Source organism: Amblyraja radiata, chromosome 5 (assembly GCF_010909765.2).
Source record: "Amblyraja radiata isolate CabotCenter1 chromosome 5, sAmbRad1.1.pri, whole genome shotgun sequence".
NCBI lineage: Eukaryota > Metazoa > Chordata > Chondrichthyes > Rajiformes > Rajidae > Amblyraja > Amblyraja radiata.
Genome location: NC_045960.1, coordinates 115,556,745 through 115,580,297, shown reverse-complemented (window position 1 = coordinate 115,580,297; position 23,553 = coordinate 115,556,745). Strand labels below are relative to the sequence as shown.

Below are 23,553 nucleotides of genomic sequence, written 5' to 3'. Positions count from 1 at the left end.
CTGCCCTCAACCTCTCACACTCCACAAAAAGCAATCCAGGTTTGTCCAACCTCTTCTTATAGCTAACACCCTCTAATCCAGGGGACAATTTGGCCAACATCTTTTGCACCATTTCCAAAGTTCTATATGCTTACTGTCATTAGGGGATCTGAACTGCACAAAAATTCCAAACTGACACTTCAGGGAACAGGAAGAGCCCTTTTGTGCCCGAGCCAGGCCCCAATGTGGAAAATGCCTGCAACGGCCACTGAGGAAAACAGATGTTAAATCTATTAAATTGTGAAGGATTGGAGTATTTTCAGAAAGGCATGTATTTTCGATATCAGATTGGAAGGCCTGGTGACGATTTAATTCTGGTTTCCTGGGCTATTGCACAGTGGTGATGATGAGACTATCCTTCTATCTATTTCCCGTGACCCAGCTAGAGAGCATTTTCAGGTGTGATGAATGGTGTGGGAGCGGGAACCGTTCACTGTGAATACCTGATGTTAAAACTGCAGTTTTTTCGAATGTACTCATGGAAGTGTGAACTGAGGGCCAATGGTGAACGATTTCTCAGATGATGTTTTCCTTCCCCTCCTGTGTTCACAGATATAAACTCCACAATCTCCACTTTCCTGTCAAACTGTGACGATCACCAGCTCTTACAGTTGATGAGATTCTACCGGGACCGACTGGAGCAGGCGATTGAAGAGGTTGTGGATGGAGTTGGCTTGAAGCTAACTGGCGCGGATCACTTCACTGGGCGAGAGTATCATGTAAGTGGAAGAGATGCAGATCTTGTGTTGTTTATACATTTAACACAGAATGAGAGAACCAATGTAAAGGGACGGCTGGAGAATGAAATATCAGGGGCACATGTGGATCAAACACCACAAAGCAGTCTGGAGATGCAGCAACACTGAGCCTGTATTTGACCAACACATGATCACAGCACCAACAGAAGTCACCAATTGTCCTGAATTCCCATGTTTAGCTACATATGGGCACGTGACATCTGGTGATATGAAACCTCATGGTATTGCGAGCGCAGATTGTATTAAGCTTGTCTTCCATGATGTTTCATATACTTGGTCCAAAGGCCCTGACAAGGGGCTGTGTAGTCCCAGTGATTCCCGGCGTTTGGGCAAATTACATCATGCCTTGTGTTGTATTTGCCTTTTCCTTATGAGTATTTCACAGTTTTATAATTACAGCGGTGGAAAGGTTAACATTATTGAATAATTATTAACAACACATACCAGGAAGGCAGCTGCGGAGATAATTAATAACTGGTGATCACGGTCCTTATGTATGATCCCAAACTGTATGACCCCAAAAATACAAACCCAACCTAACCATAACATTCCCCATGTGATTGTTCCACTTCAAACATGTTTCACTACCTCACTGCTGCTTCACCCCCGACTCTCTCCCTGCACACATGTCCTGTGGTCACTGGCTTCTCCTCGCTACCGGTTCTCCAGCTGACACCAGACTCCTCATTGGGCCCAGTAGTGACGTGTGCTCTTCCTGTAGTTACCCTGGGGAAGCTCAACACTGACCCTGTGGTAGTCAGACTGTACTGGGTCAGTCAGTGTTCAGGGTGGGTCATTGTCAACCTAATGATTGCATGTTGACATTGCCGCTCAAGGCCCTGTATCGGAGTTGGCCCTATCCTCCCGCTTGCTGCTTGCCTTCCTCCGCTCCTCAATATGTTCACCATTGTTCATTACAGAGTGTGACTGAACTCGCAGAGAAGGGAAACCAAGCAGCCGGCTCCAAACTGCTCCTGAATCTGGTGATGGAGAAGGGTTCTGGGGCACGAAGAGTGATGTGGGAATTCCTTGCGGAAATACATCAAACACTACCGAAACTGAGCAGATTATTGAAAGAGATACTGGCTCAAGGTACGGCAACATTAGACTATGAAATTTCAGCTGTGAATGCTGCTGATCTTACAGTATTGAACAAAAAGGACCATGCAAGTTAAGCACAAGATATGTTGGAGTAACAGCAAGACAGGCAGCGTCTCAGGATAGAAAGACTGGGTGACGTTTCGTATCGAGACCTTTCTTCAGACTGAGTCAGGGGAGTGGAAGATACAGAGATAAGGAAGTGTAAGGTGTGAAAACGGACAAAGAGGAAGGAGTTCAATGAAATTGTACAATAGATCAGTGCTTGTTAAACTGGTGAATGGTTCACCCAAGGGTGAATGAAATTGTTTCACGATGAATGAAACTAGAGGGGTGAATGACTTAATTTATTCAGCTATTTATATACAAGGGAGAATAAGACGAAAATTACCAAAAAACATAAGAATATTTAGTGGAGGGTGAATGAAATGTTGTGATAAAGATTCAAGGGTGAATGATACTGAACTAGTTTAAGAAGCACTGGAATAGATCATTGTTAGCGAGGAGAAGGGAACAACAAAACAAACAGATAAAATGTAATGAAGGACAGTCAGACTGGTGGGAGAACTGTGAATGTGTGAGGGATGGAGAGAGAGGGAAAGCAAGAGTTACTTGAAGTTAGAGAAGTCAATATTCATACACTGGGGTGTAAGCTCACAAGTTAATAGGTTAATCTGTTTAAACAGGTCAAGACCAGTTCACCTACATGGACACGGTGCAGGGTTTATCTGAAGTGCCCACTCACCTGAAAGGTAAGTGATGGGATGGGACTCCCACAGCCGCCTGGCTTTCACTCTGAAACTGAATGTCTGCCTTCAGCTGCCTGATCAGAATCTGTCAGACCTTGGGCGCTGGGCCTTCCTTGCTGGGTCTGGTGGATGGGGAACTATTTGTTTTTGTCACAATCCTTGGTCATTTTGTGGAGTCTCGATGTTTAATCAGACTCCTCCATGGGGAATCCAGTGACCGGCTGCTGTCTGTCAGTCAGCAAGTCACCGAATTCCACACTCGGCAGCACTGCCGGAGAATCCCGACAATTCCCAAAACGTACTCGACCGAAGGAAACATCGGAACCTCCAACTGCAGCGTAGAAGTGTTGCAATGTGGGGTTCTACAGCAGAACCCGGACTTGCTTGGAGTTCCTGGGGAATTGCCTGCGTTCAGATGATGGTTGCCACGTACAGAGCAGACCGCAGTGATGCAGAGTAGGAATGTGATGGGGGTTTGTAGAGTCAACACTGGCTCAGCCTAGAGAAGGAAAGAGACTGTGTTCAATGGCGCTGGCTCTGTCCTGAGAACAGTGATCTATATGTAGCAATGTTACAAAATTTTGAGATTTTAAAAATCAAGTCTGTAATTTAGTCTATGCCCATAAGATAAAGCATAAAAATAAGTTTAATTTGACACCTAATTCACTTTCATATCTCAAGTATTTAAAAAGTTATGGCCATTTTCATACTCGGAAATGAGCATCTTGTTCCCTATTGATTTTCTATGGACATAACAAAAAAGCTGTGATCGTGAACAGTCAAAAGCCCATAACTTTCTTAAAAATTAAGAGAACTGAATGAAATTTTCAGTTATCATAGATTGAAGCATTCTGAAACAAATATAAAATAATCTTACTTGGATGACCTGAAATTAAAGCATATAATTAGTTAGTTACCTAATTGTAGCTAATTTCAGACTTCAATTACTAGATCTAAACATCTATCCATTTCTTAATAAATGATTAACATTTTTAAATAGCCTAAATGTCCAAATAATATTCACAAATAATTCACAATAAAACATGATTTTTAAATCTCATTTACATTAATTTATAGGCCAAATGGAAGGAATTTAGTGTTCAATTGCTGTAAATAAATGCCCATTTTAAATCAGCTTTCCAGTGGGTCCCTGTGGAACGCGCTGGTTTAGAACGTTCACATTGCGGTAGATTTGTGCCCCAAATGCCCAGAAAAATACTGCGGGATATAATGGGCCCAAAATGAGCTACTCGCAATATTAAACTTTGTATAAAGGGAACTTAAGAAGCCCTTTTTAATGTAAAAATATACAGCATACCTTCATGGATTGGCACTATGATACCCTGCGGTTGCTGGTTGTCGCGGGTTTAGAGATTGATTTTTAAACTACTATAACTATTATACGAGGCCTTTAAAACTAATAATAGCTTTTGCGACGGGGTCTTCCAGCGATTTTTCGTTAATAATTAACTAGGCTGAACATCTTCGATTTGAACAGCCTAGAGAAAATCGCGTTTTAAACCCGCCCCCCTCTAAACGGCGCCAAAATCGCGCACACCCGCAGCAGCAGATTTTCAACGACGCTTCAGGTAGGCTTTGCAATTTACCTACTATATGGATCGACGGGAGAACCTGTAACGGGCCTTCCTTGCTGGGTCTGGTGGATGGGGAACTATTTGTTTTTGTTACAATCCTCGGTCATTTTGTGGAGTCTCGATGTTTAATCAGACTCCTCCATGGGGAATCCAGTGACCGGCTGCTGTCTGTCAGTCAGCAAGTCATCGAATTCCACTCTCGGCAGCACTGCCGGAGAATCCTGACAATTCCCAAAACGTACTCGACCGAAAGAAACATCGGAACCTCCAACTGCAGCGTAGAAGTGTTGCAATGTGGAGTTCTACAGCAGAACCCGGACTTGCTTGGAGTTCCTGGGGAATTGCCTGCGTTCAGACGATGGTTGCCACGTACAGAGCAGACCGCAGTGATGCAGAGTAGGAATGTGATGGGGGTTTGTAGAGTCAACACTGGCTCAGCCTAGAGAAGGAAAGAGATTGTGTTCAATGGCGCTGGTTCTGTCCTGAGAACAGTGATCTATATGGATCGACGGGAGAACCTGTAACAAGGTGATAAAGTGAATATAATTGAATAGTTGGGTTTTGGATAAAATATTTACATGATGGTGTGGTGGACACGGACTGGATAAAGGCCCTAAAGTACATTAGGAGATGAATACAGAATTAGACCAGCATGGACAATGAGCTGAGGGGTTGGGCAGAGGTGAATGTCAGGGTACACAAAAATGCTGGAGAAACTCAGAGGTGAATGTCATGTGGCCTTGTTATTGGAACACACGGAGCAGGTACAATGAATCCAATCCCGTCTCCAGTCCAGATATTCCAGGAAATGGACTGGGAAACACCATGATGTCATGAGCTATTGGTTAGAATCGGTCCATTCACAAGCTGCCTTCTCACAACTGACTATCCGAGGTGAGTATCATTGTCCTGATACACATGTGGCACAGTGGTGTTACAGTGCCCATGAGTGGAAATCGCTTCTAAAACATGGGGGACACACACATTTCCTGGCGGCCCGATGACAAGTATGAATGACAACAAACAATTTTATCTCCCCTCCCCCCCCCCCCCCCCCTCCCCCCACAAGAAGAGCATTATATTTATTGTTTAAACATAGTAATACCGTCTGGTTGTCTGCGTAACTGACACAACAAGCTCCCACGCACAAAACACCAGATAATCTGTATTTTTACGTTTATTTGCAGTTCATTTGGTTTTTTTAATTGTTTCCAAATTCGTATTCCACTATGTATTATGGGGTTTTCCTTATAGGTTTTTTTGTGCAGTTTTGTGGTAGCAAATATGATCGGTCCAATTTCAAAAGGTAAACAGTCTTCCTTTTCCATCCTTAACCAATCTGGTTGTTGATCCATTTCTTCCAGCCAGAAATTCATGTTTTTAATATGGACTGCCCAAAAATAAAACAAGAAATTTGGCAAAGCCAAACCTCCATTTATCTTTGACTTACATAAATGTTTTTTACTTATTCTATGATTCTTATAATCCCAGATAAAACTTGTAACAATGGAGTCGACTTTTTTGAAAAAAGTTTTTGGGATATATATCGGGATTAATTGAAATAGGTACAGTAGTTGCGGTAAGAAGATCATTTTTATAGCATTAATTCTCCCAAGCATTGAAATGGGAAGTGTTTTCCAGTATTGAATATTCTTGTGTAGTTTATTCAGTAAGGGTGGAAAATTTTGTTTAAATAAAGAGGTATATGTCTTAGTTACATAGATACCTAAGTATTTAAATTTATCTTTAACTATTTTAAAAGGGGATTGTTGTAATGTATGTAAATTGAGTTTTGTTATTGACATGATTTCACTTTTATTCCAATTAATTCTATATCCTGAGATCTGACCAAATTGAGTTATTAAATTTAATAGATTTGGAATACTAGTTTCTAACTTTGTAATTTATATTAGTACATCATCTGCATATAAGGAAATGTTATTCCTTGTTTCTCTAGTGTTATATCCGTATATTCCTGTATGGGTTCTAACGCTTTCTGCTAAGGGTTCGATTGCAAGAGCAAATAATAGTGGGGATAGTGAACATCCTTGTCTACAACCTCTAGAGAGGTTAAATTTAGTTGATAACATTTGGTTTGTTAATATTCTATATTAACAATTTAACCCATGTACAGTACTTCTCTCCCAATTGAAATTTTTCCATCACCGAAAATAAATATGGCCATTCAACCTGGTCAAATGCTTTTTCAGCATCTAACGAAATAATTGCTAGTTCTGCATTAGGAATTCTATTGGAGTATATAATATTGAATAGTCTTCTCAGATTATAAAATGAATACTGTTTTGGAATATAACCTGTTTGGTCGGGGTGTATTAATTTGTTAATCACTAAGCTCAATCTATGAGATAGAATTTTAGTAAATATTTTCTGATCAGTATTTAAAAGGGCTATTGCTCTATATGAACCTGGGTCTTCAAGATCCTTATCCGTTTTTGGTATGAATATGATTGTAGATTCATTTAGAGTTTCTGGGAGTTTCTGTTGAGTGTAAGCATATTTGTACAGAGTCTGTAGGCGTGGAGAAACCAGATCATAAATTTTTTTATAAAATTCAGAACTTAGACGATCAGGACCTGCAGCCTTTCCGTTTTTTAAAGATTTAATTGACTCTTCGATGTCTTTTATAGTAATTTCAGCACCTAGTGATTCTCTCTCTTTCTGATCTAAACCCACAAGCTTACATTTCTGTAGAAATGTTTCCATTCCTGCTGATTGTTCTGTCATTTTAGATGAGTACAATTTTTGATAGTATTGTAAAAATCTATCATTAATATCTTTAGGCAGTGTTAGTGTTTCTCCCTTGTCTGTTCTAATTTTGTAAATTGTTTTTTCCCCGTCCAGTTTACGAAGTTGTCGCGCTAATAGTTTTTGTGGTTTATCACCAAATTCAAAATTTAATTGTTTTGTATGTTGATAAAGTTTTATAACTTGGTCTGAGTATATCTTGTTCAATTTATATTTCAGTCCTGCAATTTTATTGTGTTTTATCATGGATGGTGCTGCTGCATTTTCTATGTCTAATTGCCTTATTTCCATTTCCAATTTCTGTTGTTTGGCCCTATTCTCTTTGTTAAGAAATGATTGAGAAGAGATTAATGCTCCTCGCACAAATGCTTTAAATGTTTCCCAAAGAAGGGAAGCAGAGATTTCAGGGCTATCATTAGCCTCAAAAAACATATTAATCTGTTTTACGAGGTATTCATTACATACCTTTTCTTTTAAGATTTGGGGATTAAGTCTCCATTGTGGCTGTGTCTCTACCATTCCGTTTAGTTTAATCATAAATGTTAGTGGAGCATGGTCTGAGATTATGATATTATGATATTGCGAGTTATAGGTAAATGGGATAAGTTTTGAGTCTACTAAAAAATAATCTATCCTTCAGTAGGTTTTATGTACTGGTGAGTAAAATGAATATTCTCGACCCGATGGGTTTTCAATTCTCCAAACATCCTTAATGTTGGTAGTATTAATATATGAGTTTAGAAATTCACTTGATTGGGATTTTAGTTTTCTTTGAGTTGATGATCTATCCAAATAAGCATCCAATGTACAATTTAAGTCTACAGTTCATTTGTTTTTTTGAACTTTGCGCATTTAACAGTGCCATTTTAGCAGTGGTGTCAAGTGATTCGTACTTCCTCTCGTCCTTCTAAACTCCAGAGTGTACGAGCCCAGCCGCTCCATTCTCTCAGCATATGACAGTCCCGCCATCCCAGGAATTAACCTTGTAAACCTATGCTGCACTCCCTCAATAGCAAGAATGTCCTTCCTTAAATTAGGGGATCAAAACTGCACACAATACTCCAGGTGTGGTCTCACTAGGGCTCTGTACAACTGCAGAAGGACCTCTTTGCCCCAATATTTGATTCCTCTTGTTATAAAGGCCAACATGCCATTGGCTTTCTTCACTGCCTGCTGTACCTGCATGCTTACTTTTATAGACTGATGTACAAGGACAGAGAGAGAGAGAGAGAGAGAGAGAGAGAGAGAGAGAGAGAGAGAGAGAGAGAGAGAGAGAGAGAGGAGAGAATAGAGAGAGATATAGACTAGAGTAGGATAGTATATATAGAGAGAGAGGAGAGCGTAGAGAGATCTAGCTAGCTCTAGCGAGAGCATCGCTCTATCTCTCGCTAATATCTCTAGCTCAGATCGATAGCTATAGCTCGTCGCGATCTCCCTATGCTCTCTATCTCTACTCTCTTCTCTTCTCGCTCTCTGCTCTCTCTTATATCTTCTGTCTCATCTCTCAGTCGTAGAGAGAGAGAGAGCAACACAAACTTTTCATAAAATAATAAAACTAACATAAAGAAACTTTTGATAAACTAACAAAAATAAACATGCAAAGAAACATGGAAAATAAGTGCAGGAGGAGGCCATTTGGTCCTTCGAGCCAGCACAGTCATTCATTGTGATCATGGCTGATCGTCCCCTATCAATAACCCGTGCCTGCCTTCTCCCCATATCCCTTGACTCCACTAGCCCCTAGAGCTCTATAGAAACATAGAAACATAGAAATTAGGTGCAGGAGTAGGCCATTCGGCCCTTCGAGCCTGCACCGCCATTCAATATGATCATGGCTGATCATCCAACTCAGTATCCCGTACCTGCCTTCTCTCCATGCCCTCTGATCCCCTTAGCCACAAGGGCCACATCTAACTCCCTCTTAAATATAGCCAATGAACTGGCCTCGACTACCCTCTGTGGCAGGGAGTTCCAGAGATTCACCACTCTCTGTGTGAAAAAAGTTCTTCTCATCTCGGTTTTAAAGGATTTCCCCCTTATCCTTAAGCTGTGACCCCTTGTCCTGGACTTCCCCAACATCGGGAGCAATCTTCCTGCATCTAGCCTGTCCAACCCCTTAAGAATTTTGTAAGTTTCTATAAGATCCCCTCTCAATCTCCTAAATTCTAGAGAGTATAAACCAAGTCTATCCAGTCTTTCTTCATAAGACAGTCCTGACATCCCAGGAATCAGTCTGGTGAACCTTCTCTGCACTCCCTCTATGGCAATAATGTCCTTCCTCAGATTTGGAGACCAAAACTGTACGCAATACTCCAGGTGTGGTCTCACCAAGACCCTGTACAACTGCAGTAGAACCTCCCTGCTCCTATACTCAAATCCTTTTGCTATGAAAGCTAACATACCATTCGCTTTCTTTACTGCCTGCTGCACCTGCATGCCCACTTTCAATGACTGGTGTACCATGACACCCAGGTCTCGCTGCATCTCCCCTTTTCCTAGTCGGCCACCATTTAGATAATAGTCTGCTTTCCTGTTTTTGCCACCAAAATGGATAACCTCACATTTATCCACATTATACTGCATCTGCCAAACATTTGCCCACTCACCCAGCCTATCCAAGTCACCTTGCAGTCTCCTAGCATCCTCCTCACAGCTAACACTGCCCCCCAGCTTCGTGTCATCCGCAAACTTGGAGATATTGCCTTCAATTCACTCATCCAGATCATTAATATATATTGTAAATAGCTGGGGTCCCAGCACTGAGCCTTGCGGTACCCCACTAGTCACTGCCTGCCATTGTGAAAAGGACCCGTTTACTCCTACTCTTTGCTTCCTGTTTGCCAGCCAGTTCTCTATCCACATCAATACTGAACCCCCAATGCCGTGTGCTTTAAGTTTGTAAACTAATCTCTTATGTGGGACCTTGTCGAAAGCCTTCTGGAAGTCCAGATACACCACATCCACTGGTTCTCCCCTATCCACGCTACTAGTTACATCCTCGAAAAATTCTATAAGATTCGTCAGACATGATTTACCTTTTGTAAATCCATGCTGACTTTGTCCAATGATTTCACCACTTTCCAAATGTGCTGCTATCCCATCTTTAATAACTGACTCTAGCAGTTTCCCCACTACCGATGTTAGACTAACTGGTCTGTAATTCCCCGTTTTCTCTCTCCCTCCCTTCTTAAAAAGTGGGGTTACGTTTGCTACCCGCCAATCCTCAGGAACTACTCCAGAGTCTAAAGAGTTTTGAAAGATTATTACTAATGCATCCACTATTTCTGGAGCTACTTCCTTAAGTACTCTGGGATGCAGCCTATCTGGCCCTGGGGATTTATCGGCCTTTAATCCATTTAATTTACCCAACACCACTTCCCGGCTAACCTGGATTTCACTCAATTCCTCCAACTCCTTTGACCCGCGGTCCCCTGCTATCTCCGGCAGATTATTTATGTCTTCCTTAGTGAAGACGGAACCAAAGTAGTTATTCAATTGGTCCGCCATATCCTTGTTCCCCATGATCAACTCACCCGTTTCTGACTGCAAGGGACCTACATTTGTTTTAACTAATCTCTTTCTTTTCACATATCTATAAAAACTTTTGCAGTCAGTTTTTATGTTCCCTGTCAGTTTTCTTTCATAATCTATTTTTCCTTTCCTAATTAAGCCCTTTGTCCTCCTCTGCTGGTCTCTGAATTTCTCCCAGTCCTCCGGTATGCTGCTTTTTCGGGCTAATTTGTACGCATCATCCTTCGCTTTGATACTATCCCTGATTTCCCTTGTTATCCACGGATGCACTACCTTCCCTGATTTATTCTTTTGCCAAACTGGGATGAACAATTTTTGTAGTTCATCCATGCAGTCTTTAAATGTCTTCCATTGCATATCCACCGTCAACCCTTTTAGAATTAATTGCCAGTCAATCTTGGCCAATTCACGTCTCATACCCTCAAAGTTACCTTTCTTTAAGTTCAGAACCATTGTTTCTGAATTAACAATGTCACTCTCCATCCTAATGAAGAACTCAATCATATTATGGTCACTCTTGCCCAAGGGGGCACGTACAACAAGACTGCTAACTAACCCTTCCTCATTACTCAATACCCAGTCTAAAATAGCCTGCTCTCTCGTTGGTTCCTCTACATGTTGATTTAGATAACTATCCCGCATACATTCCAAAAAATCCTCTTCCTCAGCACCCGTGCCAATTTGATTCACCCAATCTATATGTAGATTGAAGTCACCCATTATAACGGTTTTGCCTTTGTCGCACGCATTTCTAATTTCCTGTTTGATACCATCTCCAACTTCACTACTACTGTTAGGTGGCCTGTACACAACACCCACCAGCGTTTTCTGCCCCTTAGTGTTTCGCAGCTCTACCCATACCGATTCCACATCCTGCAAACTAATGTCCTTCCTTTCCATTGCGTTAATCTCCTCTCTAATCAGCAACGCTACCCCACCTCCTTTTCCTTTCTCTCTATCCCTCCTGAATATTGAATATCCCTGGATGTTCAGCTCCCAGCCTTGGTCACCCTGGAGCCATGTCTCCGTGATCCCAACTATATCATAGTCATTAGTAGCTATCTGCACATTCAACTCATCCACCTTATTACGAATGCTCCTTGCATTGAGACACAAAGCCTTCAGGCTTGTTTTTACAACACGCTTACCCCTTATACAATTTTGTTGAAAAGTGGCCCTTTTTGATTTTTGCCCTGGATTTTCCGGCGTGCCACCTTTACTTTTCACCTTGCTACCTATTGCTTCTACCCTCATTTTACACCCCTCTGTCTCTACGCTCACACATTTAAGAAACCCTTTCCCTTTAACTCCATCCTCCACTAGCCCATTCGACACCCCACCCCCCTTATTCAGTTTAAAACCACCCGTGTAGCAGTGGCAAACCTGCCTGCCAGAATGCTGGTCCCACACCTGTTAAGATGCAATCCGTCCCTTTTGTACAGTTCCCCCTTACCCCAAAACAGATCCCAGTGATCTAAGAATCTAAATCCCTGCCCCGTGCACCAGTTCCTCAGCCACACGTTCAGGTCCTGTATCTCCCTGTTCCTGCTCTCGCCAGCACGAGGAACTGGAAGCAAACCGGTGATAACAACCCTGGAGGTCCTGCTTTTCAGCATTTTTCCGAGCTCTCCAAAGTCACGCTGCAGAATATTCATTCCCTTCTTTCCGACATCGGATGTTCACCTTCGCCCTTGAGGATTTTCTGCACTCTGTCCGTGACATCCTGGATCCTGGCACCAGGAAGGCAGCACACCATCCTCGCATCCCGTCTGTTGCCGCAGAAACCCCTGTCCGTACCTCTCACAATGGAGTCTCCTACTACAATGGCGTTGCCTGCTTTAGGCCTTTTTGGTTTTGGTTCAACAGCCCTATTCGCATCACAAGCCAGTCCGCCGCCCAGTGTAAACACCTCTTCTGTCCCGACAGCTTCTAAGTGGGTGAACCTGTTCACAAGAGGTACAACCCCCGGGGACGTTGGCATTCCATGCTTCCCTCCCGTTCTCACTGTCTGCCACCTTCTCTCTTCCAGTACCTTAGGTGTAACAATCGTACTGTAGGACTTGTCGAGGAACGACTCCGTTTCTCGGACGAACCGGAGGTCATCCACTTGCTTCTCCAGTTCCCCAACACGGCCCTTCAGGAGCTCTACCTGGATGCACTTTTCGCATTTGTAGCAGCCAGAGGCACCAGCGGTGTCCTTGACCTCCCACATACTGCAAGCATCACACTGAATCAGCTTGCCTGACATCTCCTTCTTTCGTCTCTCCCTCTGCAGTGTTTTGCGTAGTCTCTTCTCCTCAGCCTCCTCTCCGAAGACTCTCGAGCCAAAGACTCACACTTTTCTCACAGGGCACTTCACTCACTGCCGCTCCCTAAGAGCAGTCTTACTTAAATTGACTGATAAATTGCCTGATTTACCAATTTACAAACTTCTCTCCTCCCACTTGGGCTAGAGCCAATCAGTCGTATCTCTTGCTAATCTCCTCCTGCTGCTGCTGTTGTTGCTCCCAAAGCTACAGCAGTTCTGAGTCAGCTACAGCAGTTCTATCTAACACTCTTAAATCCATCGTGACTTGGCCTCCACTGCCCTCTGTGGCAGGGAATTCCACTAATTCATAACACTCTGAGTGAAACAGTTTTTTCTCACCTCAGTCATAAATGGCCTCCCCTTATTTCTAAGATTGTGGAAGCAATTTAAGACTGAGGTGAGAAAAACATAAATGTTTTAAATTCATAAAACATCCCTAAATGATGGGTAAAAATTACTAAATAACGTAGCTGAATGAGGAACTGTACGTGCACGCTAGGAAGAAGCCCATGCTCGCAGTCCAGAGCCGTTAGTGACAGTTTTAAGAAATTCTCCCGTGAATTTTATTCAAAGGAACGCGGCGTCAGTAATACTTGAAGGTCACAAGACAATTACATTTACTGAGGAATGCATATCGATGTATTGATGACACATTGTATAACTGCTTGTTAACTACTGGCTGTTAACTAGTGCTCACAGTAGTAGTTAACAAATCATTTTCGTCTCAGAGGAATTAAGTGATAAATGACTACAATCTTTCTGTAGTTCTCATTAAACTCGAGCTTTTTAAAATTGTAAAATTCCAAGGCGATTTTGCTACAACATGTTTCACAAAACATGGGGGGGATTGTTCCCCACCTCTCAAAACATTGGGGGACAGACACCCTCCACCCCGGCCCCCCCGGGATTTACCAGTGCCGCAGAGTTGCTGACTTACAGCGCCAGAGACCCCAGCTCGATACTAACTATCTGTGCTGTCTGTATGGAGGTTGTACCTTCTCCCTGTGACCACGTGGGTTTTCTCCAGGTGCTTCGGTTTCCTCCCAATTCACTTCTGGCAAAATTTCTCGAGTGCGAAGAAACTTAGTCGTGCAGGTGTCGATGATCTGTGTGGGATTGGCTGGGCGAATGGCCTGTTTCCTCTAAACTAAAGTAAAACTAAATTAAATGAATCCATATGAAGCCCAACACATTGTAATTGATCCCGTCCACTGTTACCCTCCGCTGTGTTTCCCAGTTCAGTTGATCAGTGAAGGCAAGTGCCCATATTCACGCCCCGTATTCCCGGCCATTGTTCATTTTCAACCTCTCTAATTTTGAGTTCTCAAAGGTTCAGTTAAAACATCCCCCTACTATTTTTGCTGAACACATGTTGGCTGTTCCACCTTCACCAGAATAGATACAGACATGCTGTCTCTATGTCCACAGATGTTCAACGGCAACACAAGGAGACTCTGCGGGAACAGACTGAAACACTGAGCACAGGGAACACCATCCTGATGATGGAGAAGGTTAAGAATTTCCTGCTGCTTGATCGATACGCTGAGCTCACAATCATCTCCACCGTTCGAGATCGGACACAAGTGGAACATGAGCTGCTGGCAAGAGGTCGGGACCATGAGGAATGGCAAGAGAAACATCTGCGGAGAGAACTGGAAAAAATACGAATTGATCAATTGTTCCAGAAAAGTTTCCTCAAGAAAATTCTGAGATTTTGGTCTGTGCACAAAGCTGGGAGTTCAGCAGCCGTGGCTGGCGTCCCGGGGATCGGAAAAACAACAATGGTGCAGAAGATTGTTCATGACTGGGCAATGGGGAAAATATACCCACGCTTCCAGTTTGTCTTCAGTTTCAAATTCCGGGATTTAAACACAATTGACTGCAGTATAAACCTGAGGCAACTAATTCTGCATCAGTATCCATACTTTGGGAATATGCTAGGAGAAGTCTGGAAGAACCCAGAGGGATTGCTGTTTATATTCGACGGTCTGGATGAATTCAAGGGCAGAATTGATTTTGCTGACAGTCGGAGAGACACAGAACCTAAGCACCAGTGCCCAGATCCTGAATCCCGGTGTAAAGTGTCTGACATTGTGTACAGTTTAATCCAGCGCAAGCTGCTCCCAGGGTGTTCAGTGCTAGTGACCACCCGCCCCACTGCGTTACATTTACTGGAAAAGGCAGAGATCAGTGTCTCGGCTGAAATCCTGGGATTTGTTGGTGAGGAACGGAAGGAATATTTCACCAGGTATTTTGAAGATCAGTCGGTGGCAGCAGCTGTTTTCAAACACGTGAAGGACAACGAGATCCTGTACACCATGAGCTACAACCCCTCCTACTGCTGGATCCTCGGCCTGACACTGGGCCCCTTCTTCACACAAACACACCGGGACCTGCAGCGAGTTCCCAAGACCATCACACAACTATATTGCTACTTTATTTACAACATCCTGAAAAACCACGGCCGTGAGATTAAGAACCTCCGTGAGGTGTTACTGAAGCTTGGTCAGATGGCCTTCACTGGAGTGTCCAAGAAGAACATTGTGTTCACAGATGGAGATTTGATCAAATACAATCTGCAGCCTTCCCAGTTCCTGTCCGGGTTCCTGATGGAACTTTTGGAGAGAGAGGATTCAGCCCGGAGCGTGGTGTACACCTTCCCGCACCTCACCATCCAAGAGTTTGTAGCCGCACTTGCACAATTCCTGACTGTAGATCCCAGGAATATCGTGAAAACCCTGTCTAAAGCTCACAGCACGACAGATGGGCGATTTGAAGTATTTCTCCGTTTTGTCGCTGGTCTCTCCTCCCCACGGTCAGCTCGGGTCCTGGAGGAGTTTCTGGGTCCATTTCCTAATGAAACAATCTGCCGAGTGATTGACTGGGTGAAGGAGGAGGTTAAACGCCAGGCTGGAAACACAGAGAGTGAAGCTGATAAACGGAGGCTCCTGAACACGCTGCACTACCTGTTTGAGTCTGAGAATCCTGGACTGGCTCAGCAGACACTGGGATCTGTGGAAACACTTTCATTCTATGGACTGGGACTGACCCCGATTGACTGTGCGGTCCTGTCTCATGTCATCAGGTTCTGTGATACAATCAAATGCCTCGATCTGGAGAACTGCCGCATTCAGTGTGAAGGTCTCCAGCGGCTGGGACCGGCTCTGCACAAGTGTCAGGTGTTGAGGTAACTGTCCATTTGTCGCTAACACTGAAGTGTAAAATTGTTTCACTATTTTGTTCTTCCATCCAGCACCCCTTCTATGGGGCCGAGCGCCCGTCACTGTGCACGGGGGGGGGGCACCCCTCCTATTTTACCCCCCCTCCCTCCCCCGGGTTACCGGTGGTCGTCTCCACCCTCCCCTCCCCCTCCCCCCCACGGATCACGCGTGTTGCCCGCCCGTCTGCCGCCGTTCTCTACACAGGGAACATGTGTGAACATAAATGGTGAAAGTCACCAAACACCACATCCACAGAGATTTGTTCAATAAAGTGCTGTGGTGTTTCCATAAATATCCCTTTGGGAGAAGTTATCGATCTCAGCCCCGGGGTTTGTATCAGTTTGTTTCTTACTCTGTCTGTTTGTGTTTAGACTGGGAGACAACAACCTGGGAGATTCTGGAGTGAAACTGGTGTCTATGGCTCTGAGGAAACCGGACTGTAAAATACAGATACTGGGGTAAGTCCCAGACTGTGAGAGATTGTGTTTACACTCACTGGGTGTCTGACACTGAACAATAATATGACCAGTAAATGTATCACTGATAAACACTGGGGATTTGCACCGTCTCCTGTCTCTCTGTGTGTCCCTCACCCTCACTCTCTCTCATCTCCAGGCTGGACAATGTCGGTCTCACAGATTCTGGAGCCGAGGATCTCGTCTCCGCTCTCAGTACAAACCTCTCACTGACGTGGCTGGACCTGGGATTCAACTCTCTCACAAACCGATGTGTCCCCGCTCTCCGCCGCCTCATACTGAACCTCCCGAGACTGAAGCGGATCTGGTGAGTGTTTGTGTTAATGTTTAATGTGATAAAATATCAGGGGATCCATCCATCCGCGGGCTTCTTTCTCCTGTGATGTTGTTCTGTAAATGTTGTTGAAATATTAACCCCAGTCCCTGTTATTGACACTGTTGTTTCATCTGTTTATTTCCTCTTTATTCCGCGAACTGTTTCAGGCTGGCGGGGAATAAGTTCAGCCCGACCGGGGAGAAGGAACTGAGGTCACTGCAGGAACCCAGACCCGGACTGCGTGTAGACATGTGAACATCTCGTGGTGTAAACGTCACTGCCCTTGGTACCGGAATATTGTTGGCCGATTCCCCGCCCTCCCCTTTAAACAGCCGCCCTCCCCTTTAAACCCCAACACTTCCCGGGCCGGGCGGGCGGTGACATCAGAGGCGACCATGCCCGCTGTCACGTGACCCGGGTACGCGGCGCTGATGATGATGATGCCGGATATCCGGTGCTGCCCCCAGTGGGGGACGGGGGAATTACAGCGGGGGGGACCTGCAGGATCCGGGATGTGACTTTATCATCAGCTCCTTCCTGCTGTGGATTGATGGTGACAACTGCAGCAGCAACATTATTCAAACTGTTCATTCACACAACAATGTCTGTTACTGCTGTAAATCACATGTAAATAGTTAATGACTAAATAACATTGAAAGTTAGTGGATGTCCAGATGAATAATATTTACAGAACTATAATAATAGACTTTATTTCAGACTCAAGGTCCAGACAAGGGGCAACATTACATAAAAATGCATTGCATATTAAAAACATCATAAAGTACATATAAAATCTTAGTAAATCACTTATAAAAGCATCATAAATTATATATTTAAAAAAACACAATACATGAATTAAAATCCAGAATAAAAGAATGATCGATGTCGTACAACGAGACAATGATACCAGTGTCTCCACAACTGGGATTCATAGCATGTAGTGCTAAACCTTATGTTTGACAAGGCCACAATAAGCACATTTTTAGAGTCATTTATCCTGCAGATGAATTTATACATGTGATTTCTTATGATAGCTTCTAAAGTACTGACTCCTGCAGCCACAAACATATTACTGGCACTACACCATCTAGGTTGCCTTAGCAGTGTTCTCATGGCATCGTTATATGCCACCTTCAGTCTCTGCACACTTGTCTTTCCGTAGTTTGACCACAGGTGCTCAGTGTAGAGTGTTGTGCAGTATGCTCTAAATAGCGACATCTTCACCACAACTGCACACGCACCAAATTTACGCCAGAGAGTATTCGCCTGTACATACAGCATGCGTCGTTAATATCCTCATCATCTGTCATTTGTTCTATAATAAAATGCCCTGGATACTTTACCTTATTACAGACACTAAGATTGTCAGACAATTTACAATCAGGATATTTTAGACATTTATCCTCTTTGGTTCTACAGATCATAACAGCACTCTTACAAGCATTATATTTAATGTCATGTTCCACACCATACACAGAACATATAGTAAGGAGCTGCTGGAGACCAGCGCTAGATGGACTAAAGAACACAAGATCATCTGCATACATAATATGGTTCACTAAAATATTACCAATCATGCACCCAGTGTTACAGGCTTTCAATTGTTTGGACAGATAGTCAATTTAAAGATTAAAAAGGATTGGGGACAAAATTCCCCCTTGTCTAACACCATTGCTAACCCCATATGGGGCTGAGAACCTATTGCCCCATTTTATTTGCATAGTCTGGTGGGCATACCAGTAGGCCAGAATTCTCACAATGTATTGAGCCACCCCTCTTTGACTCATTTTAACAAACAGCTTTCTGTGATTAACACGATCAAAGGCTTTGGAAGCATCAATAAAGCACATAAGGATTGAAGAGTTGTTGCCTCTATATTTGTTTACAATCTCCTTTAGGGCATATATGCATAAGTCAATAACCACTTGTCAATTCCAGACTCACTCCCGCTCGGATCATTGCAAATTTGATCACAAATATGTGACCGTCCCAATCTCCCCAATATTTACTTCACTCCATTCTACCCCTCTCCTCCCAAACCTTTCTCCACTGCTTTCTCTCTCAGTTTACCCTCCAGTATTCTCCCCCCATCGTTACCACCTTCCTGATCAACCATCAGTCTCCTCCATCCTCCTGCTGCCCCCCCCCCCTCCTGCTCCCCCCTCTTCACCTCCTACTCAGCCCCCCCCCCCCCCCCCTCACGTCCTAGGTCTCAACCCCCCTCCTGTTCTGCCTTCGTGCTGCCCTCACCTCCCCCTCATTCCCTTTCTCTTTCCACCTCCATCTCCCCCCACACTCTCCCCTCCTTTCCCCCGCCTTTCTATCCCAGATACTAGCATGGACAGCAGGTTGGCAGGCAGGCAGGATGACAGAAGGCAAAGAGTGGCAATAAAGGGGGCTTTTCCGGGTTGGCTGCCAGTGACTAGTGGAGTTCCGCAGGGCTCGGTGCTGGGGCCGCTACTCTTCACGTTGTATATTCATGATTTGGATGAGGGTTTGAAGGCTTTGAGGCAACGTTTGTGGATGATACGAAAATAGTTGTGTGTGTGTGTGTAGAGAAAGCAGGAACTCTGCAGAAAGACTTGGACAGGTTGGTAGAGTGGGCAGAGAATTTCACCCGTTTCTAAATAGGGTGAAAATCCAGAAATCGGAGATACAATGGGACTTGGGAGTATTGGTGCAGGATTCCCAAAAAGTTAATAAACAATAGACAATAGGTGCAGGAGTAGGCCATTCGGCCCTTCGAGCCAGCACCGCCATTCAATGTGATCATGGCTGAAGTTCAAACCAAATTTCGTTTGAACTTTAATGAGGTTCAAATGACAACAAATAAATTGTATTGTATTGTATTGATCATCCCTAATCAGTACCCCGTTCCTGCCTTCGCCCATATCCCCTGACTCCGCTATCTTTAAGAGCCCCATTAGGTGGGAGTGTTGTCCACAAATTAACCAGACTTGTAATTGCGGCGGGACACCACTGGGGGGGAGTGTTGACCAGGGAATAACAGGAGAGTTTAAGAAGGAACTGCAGATGCTGGAAAATCAAAGGTAGACAAAAAAGCTGGAGAAACTCAGCGGGTGCAGCAGCATCTATGGAGCGAAGGAAATAGGTAATGTTTCGGGCCGAAACCCTTCTTCAAACTGATAGAAACAGAAACATAGACAATAGGTGCAGGAGTAGAGGCCATTCGGCCCTTCGAGCCTGCACCGCCATTCAATATGATCATGGCTGATCATCCAACTCAGTATCCCGTACCTGCCTTCTCTCCATACCCCCTAATCCCTTTAGCCACAAGGGCCACATCTAACTCCCTCTTAAATATAGCCAATGAACTGGCCTCAACCACCATCTGCGGCAGAGAATTCCACAGATTCACCTCTCTGTGTGAAAAATGTTTTCCTCATCTCGGTCCTAAAAGATTTTGCCCTTATCCTTAAACTGTGGCCCCTTGTTCTGGACTTCCCCAACATCGGGAACAATCTTCCTGCATCTAGCCTGTCCAACCCCCAAAGAATTTTGTAAGTTTCTATAAGATCCTCCCTCAATCTTCTAAATTCTAGCGAGTACAAGCCGAGTCTATCTAGTCTTTCTTCATATGAAAGTCCTGACATACCAGGAATCAGTCTTAGGCTGTGGGCCGAGGAGCTTTATTCTGCAGTGACCAAACTACATGAAATTTTCACATATTGTGTTAAAAAAATCATATAAATCACTCCTGAAACTCGCCATGAACAAGACTTGCACATTTTTATTAAATTAGAGAAAAACCCGGAAAAAGTTTGGGTAATTTTTAGTCCAATCAAAGCACGTTTAACATTGAGTTGTCTGCCAGTTGGCCAATCACGCGCTTTGCTTCAGGCTAGCACACAACATAGCTGAGAGGGCTTCACAGATGGAGGGCAGGGTGGTCGGAGACGGAGTGGGAGGGGGAGTTGAAGTGCTGAGCCACCGGGAGGTCAGCTTGGTTATTGCGGACTGAGCGGAGGTGTTCGGCGAAACGATCGCCCAACCTCCGCTTGGTCTCACCGATATAGATCTGCTGACATCTAGAGCAGCGGATGCAATAGATGAGTTTGGAGGAGATGCAGGTAAACCTCTGTCGCACCTGGAACGACTGCTTGGGTCCTTGAACGGAGTCCAGGGGGGAGGTAAAGGGACAAGTGTTGCATATCTTGCGGTTGCAAGGGAAAGTGCCCGGGGAGGGGGTAGTACGAGGTGGAAGGGAAGAATTCACAAGGGAGTTATGGAGGGAGCGGTCTTTGCGGAACGCAGATATGGGGCGAGATGGGCAGATGTGGCGAGTGGTGGGGTCACGTTGGAGGTGGCGAAACTGACGGAGGATTACTTGTTGTATGTGACGGCTGGTGGGGTGAAAGGTGAGGACTAGGGGAACTCTGCCCTTGTTGCGAGTGGGGGATGGGGAGAGAGAGCAGTGTTGCGAGGTATGGAAGAGACCCTGGTGCGAGCCTCATCTATGGTGGAGGAGGGGAACCCCCCTTCCCTGAATAATGAGGACATTTCAGATGTCCTGGTTTGGAACACCTCATCCGTGGAGCAGTTGCGGCGTAGACGGAGGAATTGGGAGTAGGGGATGGAGTCCTTACAGGAAGCAGGGTGGGAAGAAGTGTAGTCCAGATAGCCATGGGAGTCAGTGGGTTTATAGTGGATGTCGGTCAGAAGTCTATCACCTGCAATGGAGATAGTGAGGTCAAGGAATGGTAGGTAGATGTTGGTAATGGTCCAGGTGTGTTTGAGTGCCGGATGGAAGTTAGTGGTGAAGTGGATGAAGTCAGTGAGTTGTGTGTGGGTGCAGGAGGTGGCCCCAAAGCAGTCATCGATGTAGCAGAGGTAGAGGTCGGGGATGGGGCCCTGGTACGTATTGAACAAGGATTGTTCAACGTACCCGACAAAGAGGCAGGCATAGCTGGGGCCCATGCGTGTGCCCATAGCTACGCCTTGAATTTGGAGGAAATGGGAGGAGTTGAATGTGAAGTTACTGAGGGTAAGGACCAGCTCCGCTAGGCGGAGGAGAGTGTCAGTGGCTGGGTATAGGTTGCTTCTCTGGTCGAGGAAGAACTGGAGGGCTTTGAGACCATCCTGGTGGGGGATGGAGGTGTAGAGTGACTGGACGTCCATGGTGAAGATGAGAGGATGGGGACCTAGAGAATGGAATGCGCGGAGACGGCGGAGAGTGTCTGAGGTGTCTTGAACATAGGTAGGAAGGGATTTAACCAAAGGGGATAGGATGGAGTCAGGTATGTGGAAATGAGTTCGGTGGGGCACGAACAGGCAGAGACAATGGGTCTACCGGGACAGTCAGGTTTGTGGATTTTGGGGCGAAGGTAAAATCGAGCCATGCGGGGCTGGGGAACGATGAGGTTGGAAGCTTGGTCGGGCAGGAGGAGGAGGTGTCCGATAGTTAGCGCGTGGCCTCAGCTTTGTAGAGATCGGCGCGCCAGACTACCACGGCACCTCCCTTGTCGGCTGGTTTGATAACCCAATCTGGGTTGTTGCGGAGTGAGTCGATGGCAGAACGTTCAGGGGGGGGAGAGATTGGAGTGAGACGGGGGAGTGGAGAAGTTGAGGCGGTTGATGTCATGTCGGCAGTTTTGGATAAAGAGTTCCGGAGCCGGGAGGTCACGAGGGGGGTTCCACGAGGAGGGGGTGCGTTGGAGACGGGAAAAGGGGTCATCATTAGGGGGCGAGGACTCCTTCCCATGGAAGTGCGCTGTGAGGCGGAGGCGACGGTAGAAGAGCTCCAAGTCGCAGTGGGAGCGGAACTCATTGAGATGGGGACGGAGGGGGACAAAGGTGAGACCTCTGCTGAGGACAGACCGTTCGGTGTGGGAGAGGGGGAGGTCGGGGGGGGATAGTGAACACCCGACAGGGATGGGGGTTGGGGCTGGAGGAAGGCAGGTGGGTGGACTGGGGACGAGGCGATGTGTGGTGGAGGGGGTGGTGGGGGGGCAATGTGTGGTGGGGGGGGGGGTGGTGTGTGATGGGGGGTGTTGGGTGGTCAGGGGGTGGGGGAGTGAGAGGGCTGTGGTGTGGGTGGGGAAGAGCTGGGGTCACATAGTTAAAGGGGGATGGGGAAGACCCAGTGAAACAGCCATTGAGGTTACCAGGTTTGGGGGTGTCTAGCACTAGGACCCAGTGCAGTCAAACCCGAGGGAGTGGGAGTTAGCAGCATGGAGGCTTCAAGCCCGGTGCTGGGTCCAGGCTGCAGGTAAGTCGACGGCTGCGGGCTGCTGGAGGGCGGTGAAGTGGCGAGGGTCCGTGGACCCGATGGTGGGAGTCTGCAGGCAGTAGAGTCCGGGTCAGCGGGCGATGCGTGGGAGGTCCCATTGGGCGGACGGTCGGTACTCCCCCTCCCATTCCTAGTCCGACCTCTCTGTCCTGGGTCTCCTCCACGGCCAGAGCGAGCAACACCGGAAATTGGAGGAACAACACCTCGTATTCCGCTTGGGGAGTCTGCATCCTGCGGGCATGAACATTGAATTCTCACAATTCCTCCCCTTCCTACCGCTCCCTCAGTCCTCGGGCTCCTCCTCCTCCCTTTTTCCTTTCTTCTCCCTGCCCCATCAGTCTGAAGAAGGGTTTCGGCCCGAAACGTTACCTATTTCCTTCGCTCCATAGATGCTGCTGCACCCGCTGAGTTTCTCCAGCATTTTTGTCTACCTTTGATTTTCCAGC

General features: G+C 45.5%; 1 protein-coding gene and 1 long non-coding RNA gene across 2 annotated transcripts; both read left to right on the top strand.

The window, feature by feature from the left end:
* Window positions 1-514: 514 nt before the first annotated feature.
* On the top strand, window positions 515-15,938 carry LOC116973799 (NACHT, LRR and PYD domains-containing protein 12-like). Its single transcript, XM_033022105.1, has 6 exons — window positions 515-758; window positions 1,718-1,889; window positions 2,582-2,647; window positions 14,273-14,920; window positions 15,665-15,837; window positions 15,930-15,938. Exons 1-6 carry the CDS (start codon window positions 654-656, stop codon window positions 15,936-15,938), a joined length of 1,173 nt encoding a protein of 390 aa, XP_032877996.1. The 5' UTR covers window positions 515-653.
* A 546-nt stretch (window positions 15,939-16,484) lies between these two features.
* On the top strand, window positions 16,485-17,519 carry LOC116973724. The gene is made up of 3 exons (XR_004412117.1): window positions 16,485-16,523; window positions 16,681-16,848; window positions 17,025-17,519. It is a non-coding gene; the product is annotated as an uncharacterized LOC116973724 (long non-coding RNA).
* The last annotated feature ends 6,034 nt before the right edge of the window (window positions 17,520-23,553 follow it).

What these genes read in the sequence shown, in the direction of transcription:
- LOC116973799 (XM_033022105.1), top strand. Translation starts at nt 654, where the DNA reads ATGAGATTCTACCGGGACCGACTGGAGCAGGCGATTGAAGAGGTTGTG. An exon ending in TCACTGGGCGAGAGTATCAT is followed by an intron (nt 759 to 1,717) that starts GTAAGTGGAAGA and finishes TGTTCATTACAG; the next exon opens with AGTGTGACTGAACTCGCAGA. An exon ending in CCCAGATCCTGAATCCCGGT is followed by an intron (nt 14,921 to 15,664) that starts GTAAAGTGTCTG and finishes CCCCACGGTCAG; the next exon opens with CTCGGGTCCTGGAGGAGTTT.